Below are 18,381 nucleotides of genomic sequence, written 5' to 3' on the forward strand. Positions count from 1 at the left end.
AATATGGAAAGGTATCTTGAAAATATGCCTGTCAGCATACATGTCTTTACAGACTACACTCAGATGTACAAACAAGCTTTGCAGAGAGCTCTAATTTTAAGATATTCCTAACTGATCCCAGATTTACTTCAGACCGTATTCTGCTAGAACACGCATTAATATCCTGAAGTTAAAGCTAGGCCATATATCTTTGGGAATTTCAGAGTATTTGGAAGAAAGACTCTTGGTCTGAACGGAAATTATCAAGAACCAAAAACAAAACACAGTTTATTTACTGGAATCTCTTATTTTGGTTGTGATCTTTATGATGAATACAAAGTTAAGTTCAATAAGAAAGATAATAAAGAGAGATTTAGAAGAAAATTTAGAGCAAGCCCAGTTACTAGTTTCATGTGGACCTTTTAATCCCATCCCTCATTAATAAAGAAACAACCAAAAGGTTTTCTGAAATAATTTCAAAGAATCACATCCTCAAAAGCCCTCTGACCTACGTAAGCCAGCAGGTGAATTGATCTTAGCTGTATATGAGCTGCTAAGCTTATATACGTCTTTCAAAAGACAAAAACAGTCACTCCAAGACTACAGGACATTACTAATAGTGATCTTCAAGAAGCAGTTAGACTTCTTTCAGACCCGAGACAGACTACAGAGATGGGGACAGAGAAATTCTTAATCCTCCTCTCCTTCTCATCTTTTTTTTTTTTCCCAACTCCACAACTCTCCTTCCTTTTTAAACAATTTTATATTTTGCTTTTAATGAAATCAGGTATATTACCCTTAATGACTGCAGCTCTATAGTCCTTCAATTTCTTTAAACTAAAAACAGTGCTTTTTTTTTTTTTTTAAATATAGACAGTTTTTTTTTTTTTCCTTTTTTTCAATCCAGACTTCTATATAGAGTATGTTCATGAATGGAGCTGAACTTCAAGTTATATGGATGTATGAAAATTAGGTAAAATACTCATTCATCAACTATACCTCTTATTTAAGGATAAGAGCAGAAAGAGTTTAAATGCATTTAGAGGCATTATTAAAATTTAATGTGAAGATAACCTAATCATACGGATTTACATTTTCTGCCTATATTATTTAAAAATGACTGCTTAAAATGACTGTGCTTTAATCCTTTCTAGTGTCATACTCACCATAAATGTGTCCAGTGTAAATATGGGAGGTATCATAATCAATTACTTTGTTTGATGTTTCTACTTTAAAATCATCGCTAAAAAGGGACGTATCTCTCTTCATTCGAAGATTGAAGTGTCTGAAGTGAAAAAAACAAGAGATGGTCAACTGACTTCAAGCTTCAATTACAAAAGCACTAAATAAAGTACTTCTAACCAACATTTTAGTGCAACAATTTGCAGGCCCTGTAAAATTTATCTACAGAAAATGTCTATACTGTGCAACTAGACAACTGAATTAGACAATAGCCTAAAAGATTTCCTTAAACAAGGTTATTTCGATGCTTTTGATACAAATAGCTAAATTTACAAGATTTAAGTCAAAAAACATGATTAGACTTGAATTCATAAACTGAAAATGCTAACTTAAAATATTAAATCATTCCCATTTCTCCATAAGACACAGATGGCGCGTAAGGGAAAAAATAAATAACACCCCCCCACACCATTTCTGTGAGACAGCCCTGTGAAACAGAAGAGATTACAACACCTATCAGCTTATTTTACCTTCATTTCCTATATTTAAATATAATGTAAGTGAAATGTAAGTGGACCACTTGTTGTGGTTCACCTCAAACTTAAAAAAATAAGATGGACAACACTCGCAATAAACAAAACACTTATCAAACTGGTAGAGTTACATGTACAACTAGGGAAATAACTGCCCTGTCAACAACCTGTTCAAGTAACTAATTTTTGACACAAATACTACTAATAATCTTTGTATGAAATAGAGTACATTCTTATCTTTGTACAAAAATGAAAGTTTGGTACAGTCAAGTCAAACAACAAGTTTTACTAAAAAAAGAAGTGCTTTAAAAATGCCTGACATGATTTCATACCTGAGACAACCATTAACTTCAAAATTTCATTTGCTATTGTCTTAAATTCTGTATAAACACATTGTTCAAATATAGAAATCAGCAAAGTTGTTGAAATTTCAGTCATTCCAGTTTTACTCTCACATTCTTCCCATGTTTTCCTCTTTCTGCACAACCATGAAAGTAAGGGAATACTACAGTTATATCACCAGTTTGCTACTTATAAAGTAGCTCTATCAGTTGTTTGATTTCCCCCAGTCAGAGCTTTCATCAAAAAAATACGACTAATCTCACAGTATATACAGTATTAGCAACATTAATGGTGGACATGACTTTCTACAGTGAAAACTGGTGTCCATTTGTGTTAATGGAAAAAAAAAATTAAGGGCCACAGTGTCAAGTCAGTGAAATCTAATTACTTTCCAGTATAATTGAAGCACATATATATATGTATATTTATATATATTTATATACTTTATATATAATATATGCTTTAGTCTTCTCTTGCAGATTAGACAGTATAACACAACTGCAGTTATAAATATTTTGAAACAACTGTATGTTAAAATGCAAAATTTAAGATCAAAGAAAAGGATACGCCTGTACCTGAAACACAGTAAGGGCTTTAGTGACTCACGTCGACTACTCTGGAATGTAAACATTATTCCACCAAAGTACCTTTATTACTGTTGCCACAGTGTTAATGAAGCTTCAAAATGATTAGCATTCTCATCTGGTGGTGCAGTAAATATTTAGAGGTACCTACTAAAAGGCTATGAAATTCTGAGATGTGGCAGGTAGATAGGGAAGGTTTTTTTTTTAAAGCAATTCCCCATGATTCTTGGCCTTACAGCCAAGCCAGTGCATGTATCGTTCCTATACGGATGTTATATAACAGGGCAGAGCCTCTCTTAAAATGAAGAAACAATTCACTACAGATGGACTTTTGAGTATTACCGTGGCTCAAGAACTCACACCAGCAACAGGTTAAGAATTATCTGCACCCAGACAGAAAGCTGCGTTTTACAATAGATATCTACCATTTATTATATCAAGTAGCAGCAAAAATAAAAGTTCTTCTCCTAAGTTAGTCTCTTCGCCAGTTCTATAAAATGGTCTTTTGATAATACTGAGAGACACGCATCACGATAAGGAAATAGCATGAACAAGCATCCCGGGAAAAAGTTGTAGGATGGAATGCTACAAGATTTTGCAATGCATATTTATAGACAAAATAAGAATTTAAACTGTCTTATATGGCTCTTCTGGGCAAAAGTTAGCAGTGAAGAGGCAGAAAAGAAAAATTAAGATCAGCATGACAGCCGAACAAAGAACTTAATTCCTAAATACTTTAAGTTCTTCTCACTTCAGTTGTAATATATTGCTCAATGTGTTAAAAAGATTTGAACTCCATTCTAGCTTGAGCTTCTCCTGTGACTGAGCTCTTCAAAGTTACTGAGGATGGATCAGAACCTCTTCAAGTACATCTGGATTGAAGTTAGATGACAACTGATCCTGGTCTGATCAACTAGGAAAATCTGCAACACCCAATGACCACTGTGGTACATTTAAAGGTTTAGCACAGTTCCTTTCAACAAGAAGTCCTGTTAGCCCTTCCCAAGGTCGTGTCATCCTTTGCGTTCCTATAGCCCGCTGAGAAGACATCTGAAAAAAGCTGTACTCCTTACTTTCTGCTGTCACGCTCTCTCAAGCAAGTCCTCTGCTCCAGAGGTCAAAGTCTACAGCCTTGATACAGGGCCATGCCAAAACCTGAGACATTACTGCTAAATACATCAAGCGCATGATATAATCACGTATTCTGCACATGTTTAAAAAAAAGAAAATAGTGTGGCATCCAGCAGTGTCTTGTAAGTTAAGGAAGAAGGTGACATCCAGGAAAAAGGAACCTATCTAGGCAAGCAGCAAAGCAAAGTACAGAGGATACAAACGTAAATGGTCTGTAAAATGAGCAAGTCCATCGTCAACTGGGGTGCAAATAAATTCTTCCTTCAACTAGCAAACCAAGTAGATTTAGTAACATGCATTCAGATTCCAGCAAGCTTTCTTTGTAAATGACACTTCACTGCACAACAGAAGCAAACTTGCAACAAGTTTCAAATATACAAACTCTGAACTAAAAGTTTGACAATGTTTTAGGAAAGGATTTAACTGGACGATGAAGTGTTAGAGGCAGTTACGTAGCTGAAATATCAAATTATTTGTATTTAGAATAATTAAGTCAGTATGCTTTTCATTATGATCCACCTACACTATATACCAGCAAGCAACTGTAGTATTTTAAACAGGTTGATAAACCTGCTGCACAGACATTTAAGCCACATCTCAGTACCAGTTAAACCAATAATCCACATATAGACAGATGTGATTATCATGCACACTGCAGCAATTAGGTTTTGTAAAAACTGGTTTAAATAAAAATTTGTCTGTTCATTTACCCTGAGATTCCTGTCTTCTAGAAATATTCTAGAATAGCTCTCCTCCCTTCTCTGGTATCTGATGAAGACGTCTATAATTCCATCTCTGTGGTGAACCGATGCATCTACTAATCTCAGCAAGACCATCTATTATTGCTACTTAAAATGTGACTTTTTCTGCTGAAAAAAAGTGAGTTTTCAGGAAAAAAATTAACTCAATTTATTTAGCTTTTCTCGGAAGTGCAAAGAAGTTGCTCTAAATTAGATTTTTCTGGTTGTACTGAGGTACGTTTCAAATAAAAAGATACAAGAAGAATTGTTATTTCTAACACTCAGCTGCTTAAAACTACATAGAAATTGCTGAAAAATGAATGTAAGTCAACGCAAGATTTTCATACACTAACTCTCATATACGAAAGTATATGGAGATTTTGTTACAGAGTAGTGAGCCATTTCCAAGTTTGGCCTAAAACCAAAGTAGGTGGATGACAGGCCTCAGGCCCCAACTGCCAAGTCACCCAGGGTCTGCTCCTCGCCAGCAGGCACGGCAGCCAGCGCTGCGCTCCTGGGCTGCGGTTGCTGACTAGCGCCCGATCACGCTCGGGGCCGCTTGGCCGGGACGGCTGAACCGCAGCGCTGTGCTTCTCACGGAGGCGTGGGAACGGGGAGTTGCTTCGGCCTGGATACCCTTCCCACCCAGTCTTGCCCCGTCACTTCAGCACAGGCCACCAGTTTCAAAATAAAACTTCATTTAGAACACAGAACTTCTAAGAAAGCTCTATTTCTTCCCCTTTTTGTTTTCTCCTCTCTTCTTACTTTTCCCATTGGTGCATAACTAAAACTACAAATACTAACCTAAATGCTAATTCAGTTATGCTGTTAATTATCTGTATATTAATAAAATTAGCTCTGTGTGTAGGATTAGTGAACTATTGCAAATACAGAATAATGCAGATGTTTTTTACATTGACTACTCTTCCACCATTAGTTTAACTAAATTAGGAAATCTATTAGATAACCTGACCCTCTGAGAGCTATTTTTAAACATGTCTTTTCTTGGTCATTTAAACATGCATGACGGTAACAGGATTATCCATCTAGACTGTCGATCTTTTTAATACTGAAAAATGAAGTGAGAAATCTTCCTTTAATTCTCCCGCACTCAAAAGGGATATGGCAGGGAAGAAAAGCAAAAAAGTCTCCAGCCATTATTTCCAACTATTAACCATTTTAACTAATCACCAAGCTTTATAAAATGGTAATCATGAATCCCCATGTAATACATAAAAGCTACAGTGGGAAAACAAAGTTCTAGCTTTTATGGCCATGCAGAAACATATTAATGGTGCTACTTATAAGCATCAATGAAAGTAGCTGCACTGAAGGAGGATGCCAGTTTATATTTGAGGAGACTCCAAATTGTAATAATTGCATTCAACAAATGCATGGCTGGCAGGGACCCCCAAAAAATCCAGTCCATCACCCTTCACAGAGACAGGATCAAGAATGCCTGCACCAACTTCAGTACATACATACTTTCTCAGTAGGAAATTTCTGAAGACCCTCATGAAATCCATTTCAGTATTTCACCAGACAGAAGTTTTCCTAACATTTACTCTAAATCTCTTCAAAGCTAATATTTTTTCTTCTTTCTCGAAGGGAAGACACGCTATTCTCTACCCTTCTCTAAATGATATGGAAAATAATGCATCTCAGAGTCTTCTTTCCTGGCTTAAATCCCATAACTTCATGACTTCCTCTGAGGAAAGGAGGCTCCAGAGGACAACAAATTTCCCTATATCATTCCTGAACATGGTTTCTAAATCTAGCCACAGTAAACACAAGGCTTCAAATAAAGCTTTTTAGTAATCACCATTTCTAGAGCCTGCAAAGAGTTCTCTGTGCCAGCACCTATATCAGTGTAGACTGAGCTGATTCCTCGCCTAGTAATGCGCCAGACATAGGTTAAGTATTTCCAGAAAATAATGCTGAGGTGTTTTAATTTCACATTTACTATCTTAGAATAAGACATTTCCCAGAAGAATTGGTGTCTAGAATAGAATTAAATCATTTAAGACTGAGTTTTGACTTTGCTTAGTTGTTGCTGCTTCAGTCTTCGGTATATCTGATAACTGGCGCAATAACAGGGCATTATTTGGTTACTACAGGATTGCTTGTTTGGTTGAAGCCAAACATGGCAAACATGGTAAAAATGTTGATATTGTTACATAATCTGCTTTGATTAAAAAAATCTACACTTTCCCATGTCTTATTAAGGGTAGTACCTTAAAGACTATCAAGAGGTAGATTTTGATTTCATCTTATTTTAACTCAAATTTGAAAGTATGCAGCAGAGCAACTCAGTGATAACGAAGAAAAAAATAGATTATACCTCCATGTTTACTCAAAACCCAGTAACTTCCCATAGGCTCCACCAAATATTCATTTTCCTACTGTACACAGAGCATGAAGTTTAAAAAAAGCTATGGGTACACACTGATAGCACTTAGGACAAAGGCTATGAACATGTATATGCAAGAATTAATGCTTAATATATTGTTCTATTTCCCTTTCATATGAGTTACTTCCTAAGATCAATGATTTTGCCATGATGAAACATTCCATGTTTTAGGACAGTGACAGCAAGTCAGCAGACTGTTTTCCAAAACTGTCAAAAAGCTACTATCCACGGTATGTGAACAGGGCACTCGGTGCTTTCCCTTCTCTACCTTTCCTCCTTCAAACTGTTGGTAGTAACCAGTGGCAGGCTGAGCAGGCAGCATCAGTCAGGAACCAGGGCAGACTGTGCAGTGACGTACAGATGGGAGCTGCTCCCAGCTGGAAGGAGTGGCTGGAAGAAGGAGGTAGAAGGTGACGGGCCAGCAGTACTGTGGAACATGACTTCAGCACAGAGTAACTTTAGGTTCATATTCTTTTCTTTTTGGAAAGAGCCAGAACCATAGCACAGAGCAACTGTGCTTCCCATGCTTCTCACAAGCCAGAATCTAGGTGATACTCTGCTTGAGGTGCAAGTATTTCTTCCCTACTTTTCCCAGTTAAGAAGTCAAAGTCCCTCTCGTCTCTCTTAGGAAGAGAGGGGGGTCTCATTCACAAAACCCAAACTCCATTCCCACAGACTGTCAGACTCATTCCAACCCTGAGCTATAATAACCAGAAGACAACTTAACAACTGACTGGTGGGTGTAAATCTACTCATGGGCCAAGTCTACAGCATCTTCACACTTAGGGACACTATTATTTTTACACTGTTTTCGCTTACTGTTAAACCCACAAAACATACTCCATTGTCATTTAACAGCTGACAATTCCCATGGTCCTGCTAGTAACTCTATAAAAAAAACCCCTTATCTTTGAAACAGCAGGTTATAGGGTCTCCAGGTTTATCATTCTTTTTATTAAACATCCAGATACAGGTAGAGGGTCTCATCCTCAAATATTTATCTAAAAATCAATCTCTGCAGCCTTGCAACACTTGGCAAACCCAGCCAGAATGCTTGCAGCTAATGTCCTCTTTTCCATTGACATCTCTAGGGTGACATTTGTGACTGTCCAGAGATTTCTTTCCTGACCTTCAAAAGTTAAACTTGCTAAGCTTGTTATTCTAGAAGAACATAAGTGAACAGGCAGTCCTCATCCTTAGCAATTTGCCATTGATTATCCATACACATAGCTGCAAACACTTAAGCTAGCTCAGATAACAGAAACCAGCTAAGTAGGATAATGAGCAGCTACATGTTGACTAGTTTATACTGAGAGAGTAGGTCAAGTGCCTCTGTCTTAAACAGTATAGTATACAGATTTTATGAGCAGATTAGTGTTTACCCAGGGTTGATTTTTTTTTTTCTTCATTCCAGCATAATTTTTTGGTTTGGCAAGCTACACACCATTTCTATTTCACTTGGTTTCCTGTTTATCCAAAATAACCTTCCTGCCTGCATTTACAGAAGGTTTGAATATTGGTATGCAGTGCCATGTTCTAACATAACATAATGCAAAACCAGGATATTAAAAAAGAGAAAATGGGTAAGAGGTACTGGAATAAAACCACAAGCCATCACAAAGTTGCTACATGAATCCAAACAAAACAAGATTTAGGAAGAAGAGAAAACACTGGCTGATCGTATGAATAAATATGAAGTTCACTTTAATATTTTCACTCAAGTCTGTTGCTTTTGATTTTAAGAATATGACTTTTCAAGAACATGGCTATGTGTGCTAAAGTTTGTAAGCCACAGAATAAAGTTCTAAAGCATTAATACAACGTACAGTGGTATGGGCAGCAATCCCTGTGCCTCAGCTGGGCAGTCTTATTCTGATGCCATTATACCAGCTGTTTTCTAGACAAAGTTTTAAGTGAAACACTAAATGCTTTTTTCCCCTGAGGGCTCAATATATTCCAAGTTACTCTAGTTAAATCTCTTGCATTTTATGGATTTAACCCACAGATCAATCCCCTCAAGTATTTTTTAACATTAATTTCATACAGAGAAGACAAATGAAGCCAAAACTGAGAAAGAACTCACATTCCTGGCTCCCAGTTCTCTGCGAGACAAAAGCATTTGACTTATATGCACCAGCACAGAACGACTTAGGTTTTTTCAGTGAAATGGGTTTAAAATTGAGGGTTGATTCATGGCTTAAGTCTCTTGTCTGGCATTGAATGGCAAGTTATTTTTCAAGATACATATTTTAAAAGAAAGTACAACAGATAGAGGATTACGGAAGAATGGCCACAAAGCATACAAAAACACTGAACAGACTATGATTAGAACAACTGGATTTTTTTGTTGTTGCTGTTGTAATTCAAGGCAGCCTAAAATTCATTATAGTAAGAGAACCTTGGGAAAAATTCACATGCTGTCTTGGGTCTCACAGAAGCCACTCAGTCAATCCTATTTAATGACCACTAAAACAGTCCTAAAACGACCACTAACATTTGAGAGGTTAATCTATTTAGTAGGGAGTTTAAATGCATGAAGACACGCAACAAATTTTCAGACTAATTCAGTAACTGTGCATCTGTTTTATGTTACCAGATTCACAGAATGTAGAAAACAAAGTCTTTTCATAAAGCAAGTACTAAGTTGTACACACAATTACAAAAGTACTTCAAAATAAGTTAAATACCATAAAAAGAACATCTATTGTTTAATAAAAACAGAAGGCCACAATACAAAGCCTGCTTTAACCAAAGGGTATCCAGCTCAGTTACTTCAGTCCATCTTGGACAGCATGGCAGTATGCCCAGCATGTCACCTTTGAAAATCAGCATATCAGATATGATTTCAGTGTGCCTAGCCTCTTTCATTTTCATACCTACTCAAATAGGGTCAACAATTATTTGATTTAAACATAACAAGTATTTGACAGCTCTGAAGAATGACAGCAATAAAAAGTATTACAAATTACTGTAAAATCAAGAATTAAAAAAAAAAAAAGCACACTTCAAGAACTTTGAAATGTTCTGGACCTCTCTTGCCATTCATGACTGTACCAGAAAGCTCAACTGACATATGAATGATAGCTATTTGAAATAATTACAGAAAAGATACCTGTATAAAAAAATCAATGAAAGCAATACAGAAGTCAATCAGCATACAATGCCTTACAAAGCTCCATTACCAAATGGTACATTGAGCGTAGATCAAGACCCAATGCCACACTGTTTCACAATATGCAAGCTCTCATTGTTATAAAAGTTCTCCAGCCTTGCAGATGAAAAGCAGCTTTTCAATTATAAATTGAATTATTCAGAGTTGGACTATCATGTTTCTGCTCAAGATTAGTTTCCTGGCTGATAAAACTGGTATTTGACCTGCTAACATAGCTGTTGCTTAAAATTTTGAACTGCAGTTAAAAAAAGAAAGAAAAAAAGCTACTGCTAGGGAAGATCTTAACATGAATGTCATTACTAGAGTTGTTGAAAGGAAGACAGAAAATGGGAGATACCTCTTGCTTTTTTACAGCATAGAAAGACAGAGAGCAAAGCCTTCTTTCTTTCCATCAGCTACAGAAAAAGATGCGCAGGCATTAGTATCTTCTAGCAAATATCTTCTCTGCCTCTCCTCCACTCTCTTCCCTCCCTCCTGATGCTAGGTATAGGAGTAAGGTCAATTTTTCCTGTAAAAAGCTTCTTTGGGGATATCTTGGTGGATACCAAAACATTCCAACTAGATCAGACCTCTAGACTGTATATGTAGGATGTCTGCTACATCACTGATGAACGAGAACTGTCATCACAATGAAACAGATTAGCACCATTAACTCTAGCTAACAATTTAGAGTTATCTTAGGGAAGAATCTAAATGAAGTCTCTTACTTCAGAAAATTCAAAAAAAATAACACTTAGACTGCATAACTTAGAGGATATCCAGGTCTTCAACAAATACTAAATACTGAAGATGTCATTCAAAATCTTCATGATAGTTGCATTAGAATTTAAAAGAACTTATAGCATGAATTGTTTTTCATAAAGGTCACCCAGTTCTCAAACAAAGGAATTGAGATAGTTAATAAATAATATTTTAAGATTAATTTGAATCTTAGTCAAAGGCATACATATAAGCGCAGTACTGAGGGGTCATGAGTGGGACCAAGGTTAAGTCACTTACTAATTCTTGAATGCCAAATTTGGGATGAAAATACTGCTCTTTTGAACAGAGACTTCTGCACTACTATCAAAACCCTCTCCTTTAGCATCATGAAGTGGAAAAAGACTTTTTGGTGAATACAAAATAACGATGACAGCATTCTAAAATAAGCATTTTGGAAATGTGCATTCTAAATGTGTACATTCTCAACTCAAATCCACCCAGGGTTTTAGTGATTCCCTGTAATGCCATCCAAGTGAGTCAGATATCACAACATGAAATATCATTACAGTTAAGCAAACTACAAAAACCGGTTTGAAACAGGTTAGATCTTTTACTGGACACTAGACATAGTAAAAAGCAGTAGAATATTTAAGCATCAGTTATTTATTGAACTTTAATAGATCAGTCAGCATTTCAAGCTGGGTGACAATTAAAGCATTTTTAGCCAACAGCTGAATGGCATGGTCACTTTACAAAGTATTATAGCTTTACGTAGTATTTGCCTAATAGTAAAGACATCACAGAAAGTTTGCTTGCTACCCTACCACAAGAAAAAAAGGTTACATACAGTAACACTAGTGAGACCACTGGAATTTTTTCCAGCTGCTTATTGATAGAAAAACTACTCTCATCCCTTTGACATATTAGGCAGAACAACCTCAAGTGAAATCCTGCCTTACAGGATCTTCCTGGCTCTTCATACCTAGTGACACTTCTGAAAGCACCAGTAGGCACTTTAGCTGTCAAGTTATTCAACATAATGACTGGTTCTCAGGGCCTGCTGGACTTGGCACATTAGGCAGATGCAAATTATTAGTCTTTTCTCTATAAGAGCATAAAGACAATGGCTCCTTTCCCTCCCTCCCCATACAAACCCAAGAAGGATGGGGTAATAAGCTTTTTCTAAACTTCTTTTTCTCCTAATAACTGTTGTTGTAGTTGTAAAGTTATATAGCGGAGCTGGATTCGTTCTTTCTGGAATACGCAGGTATGTCCACCCTTGCAGTGAAGCCAAACGGCAGGCAGGAATGTTCTAGTGAATAGCAAAACAAAAGGAGAACACCTAGTGGTCTCCAGAGATCATGAATGATGGACCTTGAATTTTTCCTATGTCTCTTGTAATAATAAGTAGAAGTATGAGAAAATGAGAAACTGAAAGACAAAATTTTAAAAGTAGATTCTAGAAAACTCCTATTGAAAGCAACCGTTTGCTACAGGAACTTCCAACTGCAGCTGCTCCTCACAGAGCATCGAAGAGCAACATCTCTAACTCCAGTTTGGTCCTACCAGATCAGCTGGGTCTTGGCATGACCATCATACCAAACAAGTCTGGAAAAGAAGTCCTGAAGTATGGTGAGTCAGAAAGGCTAAGGCAACATATGACTGAAAGCTGTTAAGCTAAAATAGCATGTAAGCTGTACCACTCTCACCAGTTTTTTCTTGAGATTTTTACATTTGTATATGCACCCAGGGATTGCTGGTACTCTACCATAGCTGAAAATATCCATTAAGGATTGGTAAATTTTCCTTGTCAGGTTTTTATGTTATGAGAGCACTTTTATCCAAAAATTAAGGATGTCTTGTAAGACACCAACATGAAACACCCAGACTCTACAAAGTACCAGCATCACAGATTTTCAGTGCAGTGGAAGCAAAATTTGCATTTCACAATTAATTAGAAGATATTCAAGTTTCTGACAATCATACTGTGGACTTCAACAAACATTTACACAGAATGAAATCAGATATGATAGTCAGCTACATTGGAGCATGGCTGAAGAAAGTACCTTTGAGTCCAGATGAACTGTACAAGGTGGCAAAGGCTGAAGAGCAGGTTATTTCAGTTGCATTGACTGACATAACTGTAGTATTTACATAACTTAATCCCATACTGAGCTTGTTTTTAAGAGTTTGAATACTCTGGGCTAAAAAATATGTTCAACTGCAATGATTCGTAAGCCCAAAGAAAACACGCAGAAGGATTTTTGTTAGCAAAGCCCATGTTTTTCAAGTGTCTCTGGTTTTACAGAAACAACAGTATAATATTAAAGAAGTGAATGATTTAAAATATTCACTAGCATAACCATATGAAAGGTCTTTTTACTTCTGTAGCTTATGAAGAAGTAATGCTGCATGTATATTGCAAGCACTTCCAATAGCAGCTCTCCTATTAAGGCCACATATTCTAACAGCAGCAATGTCTGAACTTAAGGAGCAACTTAATTTTTTTTATAAAATTCTAGGTTAAAAAAAAACTTAGAAAAATGATAGTTAAATTGAAAAATATCTGAAAGAAGCTCTCATTGTACCTTCAATTTAGTAATAAGCAGGTGTTATCATGTCTTCAAGTACCATTTGAAAAATTTCATTTGTTCGCTCAAAATGCGTAGGAAACTTTCCCAAGTGAGAGTCATCAATTTTTACATAATCCAGGAGAATGTAGAAGTGGGTGTGGATGGATGATTAGAGGGACAAATTAGAAAAAAAATTAGAAAGTGTGAGTTATTAGAAATGCATTAAGTAGAAAGTTGACTGACAGTACAGTTAAACACTACATAGATGCAGTTCCTTTATTCTGCTGAATGCACCAGGGTCTCAGGAATTCACATCTTTTTCTTATTAGGTAAAAGGTATAGTTCAGAGACTATTATGTGTCAGGCAAGTTTTTCAATATGAAGTTACTATTAATAGAAGCATCCAGCATATTTTTGATATTCTGTGATTGACAGCTCAGTTCAAGATGATCTGCAATTAATATATTGCTAATGTCTGCACTGGAAAAGTGAAGAAAACAACTTTCAAACTTCTCTAGATGGGAAAGTTTGTGCTCAGTAAGCGAACAAGTACAAGTGCATGTTTTGCAGCTTAGTAAGCTGAAATTAGATATAAAATACAATGTTAACTTTCAGTGATATTCCAACTTCATTGTTAAAACTACTGACATTACCTTGACATGCAAAGGAAAGTTATACCATATTATATTTCTTCACTGCATCTCAAGCTGGTGCCAAAGGGCGTTGCTTTTGTATGAAATGTTGGATCCCTATAGGTATTTCATTTAAAGGCCAATTTATACCAGGAACTTAGTAGGTTAATATTAACACTAACTTTGTGTGAACCTTCCCTTAGTTCAAAGGGCATCTTAAATTTACTCACAGTAAAACATTTCATATATAAAATGGCATGCAGAAGAGCTATGACACATAACCAGAATTGTTTTTAAACTTCATATTCTTTCCAATTTCATACACTTTAGAAGTAAGCAAATTTTGCAACACTGGCAAAGTAACAATGTCAACTCATCTAAACTGATTATGGTTTATCATTCAAGAAATTTAATGGGTGTCCATATGTTACTTCAGTGATCTTAACTGCCCTATTAAGCAAGTATTTTAGCATTGAATAGTGGTTGGGTTATTGTAATTCAAGCATTAAAGCTACCATACAAGTTGTATTTTAGATTACCCAACCTGAGTTTACAGCAAAATTTTTGAAACATTTCCATTCTTACAGTATACTGTGTAGAATTCAACTTTCAGACAAAGGTTAAATAAAGCAAGGTTTCTACAGTATGGTGTGTTACACATCCATTTGTAGAACTATTTATTTAGTCTGGTGTGGAAAAAGGTAGTTTTGAATTTTTATTTTTAATTCCCTCATTATCTATTTGATAATATTAAATTGTTACTTAGTCCATGGTTACACAGTAACTTTAACTTGGTGTAAATACGTGAAATTTCAATTCTGCCTTTTCTTTTTTGAAAGAGTACTATTAAGTACAGTTCTTAAAGTCAAACAGTCTAGTGAAAAAAAGCAGATGCTATTTGTATAATCTGATTTATAAAAGTTCTAGCTACCAAAATATTCAGTAAGTTTTCTGCAAAATGATGCTCTAAGTTTAATGAGTACTAAACCAACATTCGTCAGCATGGCCACTGAAAAAAGTAGTACTGCACCTTCCCTTTCACTACATCTGCTTATTTTTGCACCCTTTCATCTGACAGTAAATTTGCTCACATAAGGGCTTGAATCGGGAACTGATCTAGCTGAAAAATAACCAGCCAAATCATTTTCCCAATTTGACTGACCACATAACCCACAAGTACTTCTTCTGGCCCAGATGTCAAGGCCAAGCTAATAAAGTTTAAACTGGCGCCTGAGATAGAGCATAAGAGCTGTTGTGGTCCAGCTAGCTCCATTTGCTATTTTCAGCAATGACCTGCAGTAAATACTAAAGAACGAAGGACATGCACATAAGAATCACTTCATCAGAAGCCCACTCAAAACAAAAGATTAGGGTTTAAGTACTGGTATAAGTAGTATCTGTTTAGTATCTTCATTAAATTAAGGAGATGCAAGTTGGACAACATTATCAGAGTTCATATCCTCCAGGATGCACTTCAGCATAAAAATTCAGAGAGTGAAGATTTATCATACAAATACTTTTCCCTGAGGTCTCAAAATTCCTCTGGCTATATGCCAATAAACCACTACACCTGGACAAAGCCTTAATGAACCATTTGGTATAGGGCCATTCAAAAAATCAGGGTCAAATATGCAGGAGCTCAAACCTCATGTTGACTGAATGACTAAGTTTTACTGCCTGTATATAAAGAGAACACGAAGAGCCCATGGGCTAAATCTAACTGGCCTGAAGTATTTGCAATAAGCTTTTTTTTTTTTTTTTAAAAAAACACATTGGCACAAACTAACTAGGATATTTGATAGAAAGGTTTTAATGTTAAAGTCATTTTCAGTGATGAAATACAGCAATCTTAAATACTCACAATATATCCTAGCTGCAACTACAAGAAGACAATCCTGCTCACGCAATTTTTTAAACTGCTGTTACACACTTTCTTCAAAGCTCTCAGTAGACTGAGCAAAGTTAAACACAATCTACTTTATCCTTCCTAATTCATATTTAAAGGGAATTTAAAATATTTTGTAAGAACACATTCAGACTGATGAACAGGAATCTGTGGACTAAATGCCCATCTTGCCAGTTACTCTCTCTTTGGCAGGAAATATTAGATATTTCACAGGAAACTGCTAAAATCCTAGATTATGGACTGATTTGCCCTTACAGTAAGTTTCCAGTCAGCCTCCTCAATTAATGGAGGAGTTATGCCCCAGCGCATAAGGATTCAGAATCAATTCCATGTGAAAAGAAACACCAACACTTTCCTTCATTGCGTCACAGTAGCTGTTCTCAATCTTTATAAACCTGTTCGACTATGGCCTGTTCTGATTTATAAGATCCACAAAGTAAGATATATAGAGAAATCCTTTTCAAACCTCATTATCATAGATACTATCAACATTTTTTATATAATGAGGATTTGCCACCACAGATCCAATGAGCATCTGACCACTTTATTAACACTAGCTATTTACATTTAATTATTTGTGCATTCAACTCCCATAAGAAATGGTAAACACCACCACTGATTTACACTGATCAAACAAATACCAGAGTTATTAAAACTTTGAGATTTTATACCACCACAACACGTTAATCAGGGATGGAAGGCACAAGCTAAGCTAAGACCCGCATTACACAGAGGAGGATTGTGAGATTTTGACTGACCACAAGATGAATCTGTTTAAGCAGAATGAAATGACTGAAAGAATGGTCTCCACCTTCCCCCATTATCCCTCCACGCTTTCAAATCATGCTGATCTTTTTTGCCAAATAACTTTCAGCTGGATCAGTTCCCAGAACCCATTCCTTGCATGGCTGTAAGACCACTGGTGACAGGACAAAGATGACAGTGGGAACGTGGTCAGGCCTGCTCCTCTTTGCAATGGTCCACACTGATAAGCCAGAACTAACCATCAGCCTGCAATTTAAGAGTTGTAGCATTAGATTGAAACTGAACTTCACTGTCTTGTAATCTTCATGGAGATTTAGTTTCAAAGTGCAGAAGTTTACAATATGAGAAATCTGTGAAACATTCTACTCTGCAATCTTCTTGTTTATCAGAACAATTTAACAGCAAAGGCTAAAGGTTGCTGTGATGTTAAGGCAGATAGCAACAATGGAAGACTCTTCTCTAAATAACATTCCCTGGACCTTTGTTTATCCCTTTGAAAATGAAACAAAAACAAGAAAAATTCCATTAACACCGAACACCTAAGCCTACTACTCCCTAGGTTTTAAGGGCAGGACTTCAAATTTAGAACTGCAACCCGAATCCTATAGCAGCCAACCCTCAACATGCCCCCCTCACTAAAACCCCAATCAACCAAAACCCCAGTCTTACTGCTGGACCTGCCCCTTCCCCTCCACCTCCAGCATGTATTTGATTACATATCAAGCAATTTCAAAGTGCTAAGCCAGTAGAAAACTAACACCTCAAAACAAAAATTGAGCAGTTAGCTATACAACCATAATGCTAGCCCTTTGGGAGCATGCACCGAAATTCTGTCATTACACCATACACTTCCAGCAGCAACCTTTTGTTCCCTGAAGAAATTACAGGCTGGCACCGAAGCAGAATGCTTACTCATAAAGCAGGATCCCAAACACTGATTCAGAAGACCTGGTTTTACCCTTGCTTTGTCAGATTTCTACCTGACACCAATCATTTATGCTAAAGCTTTTAGATATGGTTAGTACTTATTTATCAAGTTCTCGTTACTTAAATTGTAAGTGAAATCATTAGAAAAGCAAAGGCATGACATATTCCTAAAAATATTAAGGCAGTGGTGCTGCAAAGCAGGGAGTCAGTGAAGAAACAAAGATACGGACACAAGTACTTTAACCTTCTTTCTCTTCCTCCTCAATGGTTTAAAAAGACAAGAAAAAAATCTCTATTCAGAGCTTAAGATTCCTAAGTAAAATTCACAAGTTATACATTAATGAATTGCTCACATTGAATATCTAACTTTTGTACTTGATTTTACAGTCATATGTTAAATGAAAGGCTAAGCAAATCTTCTAACACAGCAGTTAGTAATTATTTAGCATGGGGAAAACCCAAATTCCACAACAGCACAGAAAACATGACATTTCACTACATGTGAAACAAAACACTTTTTTGGCCACTTTTGTAATTTCAAAACCAATTTGGAATAGTACATTTCTTCAATTAAGACTGCCCAGGCAAAATTTAGCATAATTTTTTGCAAAAAGATATGCCAAACCTGCACTATAAACTCAAGATCAACTTCCATTCTGTTCCTGGTATGACTCCATTGTTTAAGCTTCAAAGAGCATTAACACTCACCACCAGAGGTCTGAATAAGTGAGTGATTGCTACCAACAATTTCACATTTACCTTGGACATTATAGCAAACACTCTCTGCAGAAACCATAAACTGT

The 18,381-nt window shown here is 36.3% G+C and overlaps 1 protein-coding gene across 2 annotated transcripts in view; it reads right to left on the reverse strand.

Annotated features, from left to right (window-relative positions):
* Positions 1-18,381, reverse strand: part of ADAM10 (ADAM metallopeptidase domain 10) — a 55,522-nt gene that overhangs the window by 25,996 nt on the left and 11,145 nt on the right. For both annotated transcript variants that reach the window (XM_067305241.1, XM_067305242.1), the window contains exon 3: positions 1,146-1,264. In XM_067305241.1, the coding sequence (XP_067161342.1) occupies positions 1,146-1,264 (119 nt within the window). The remainder of the gene's footprint in view (positions 1-1,145; positions 1,265-18,381) is intronic.

Source organism: Apteryx mantelli, chromosome 15, assembly GCF_036417845.1.
Source record: "Apteryx mantelli isolate bAptMan1 chromosome 15, bAptMan1.hap1, whole genome shotgun sequence".
NCBI lineage: Eukaryota > Metazoa > Chordata > Aves > Apterygiformes > Apterygidae > Apteryx > Apteryx mantelli.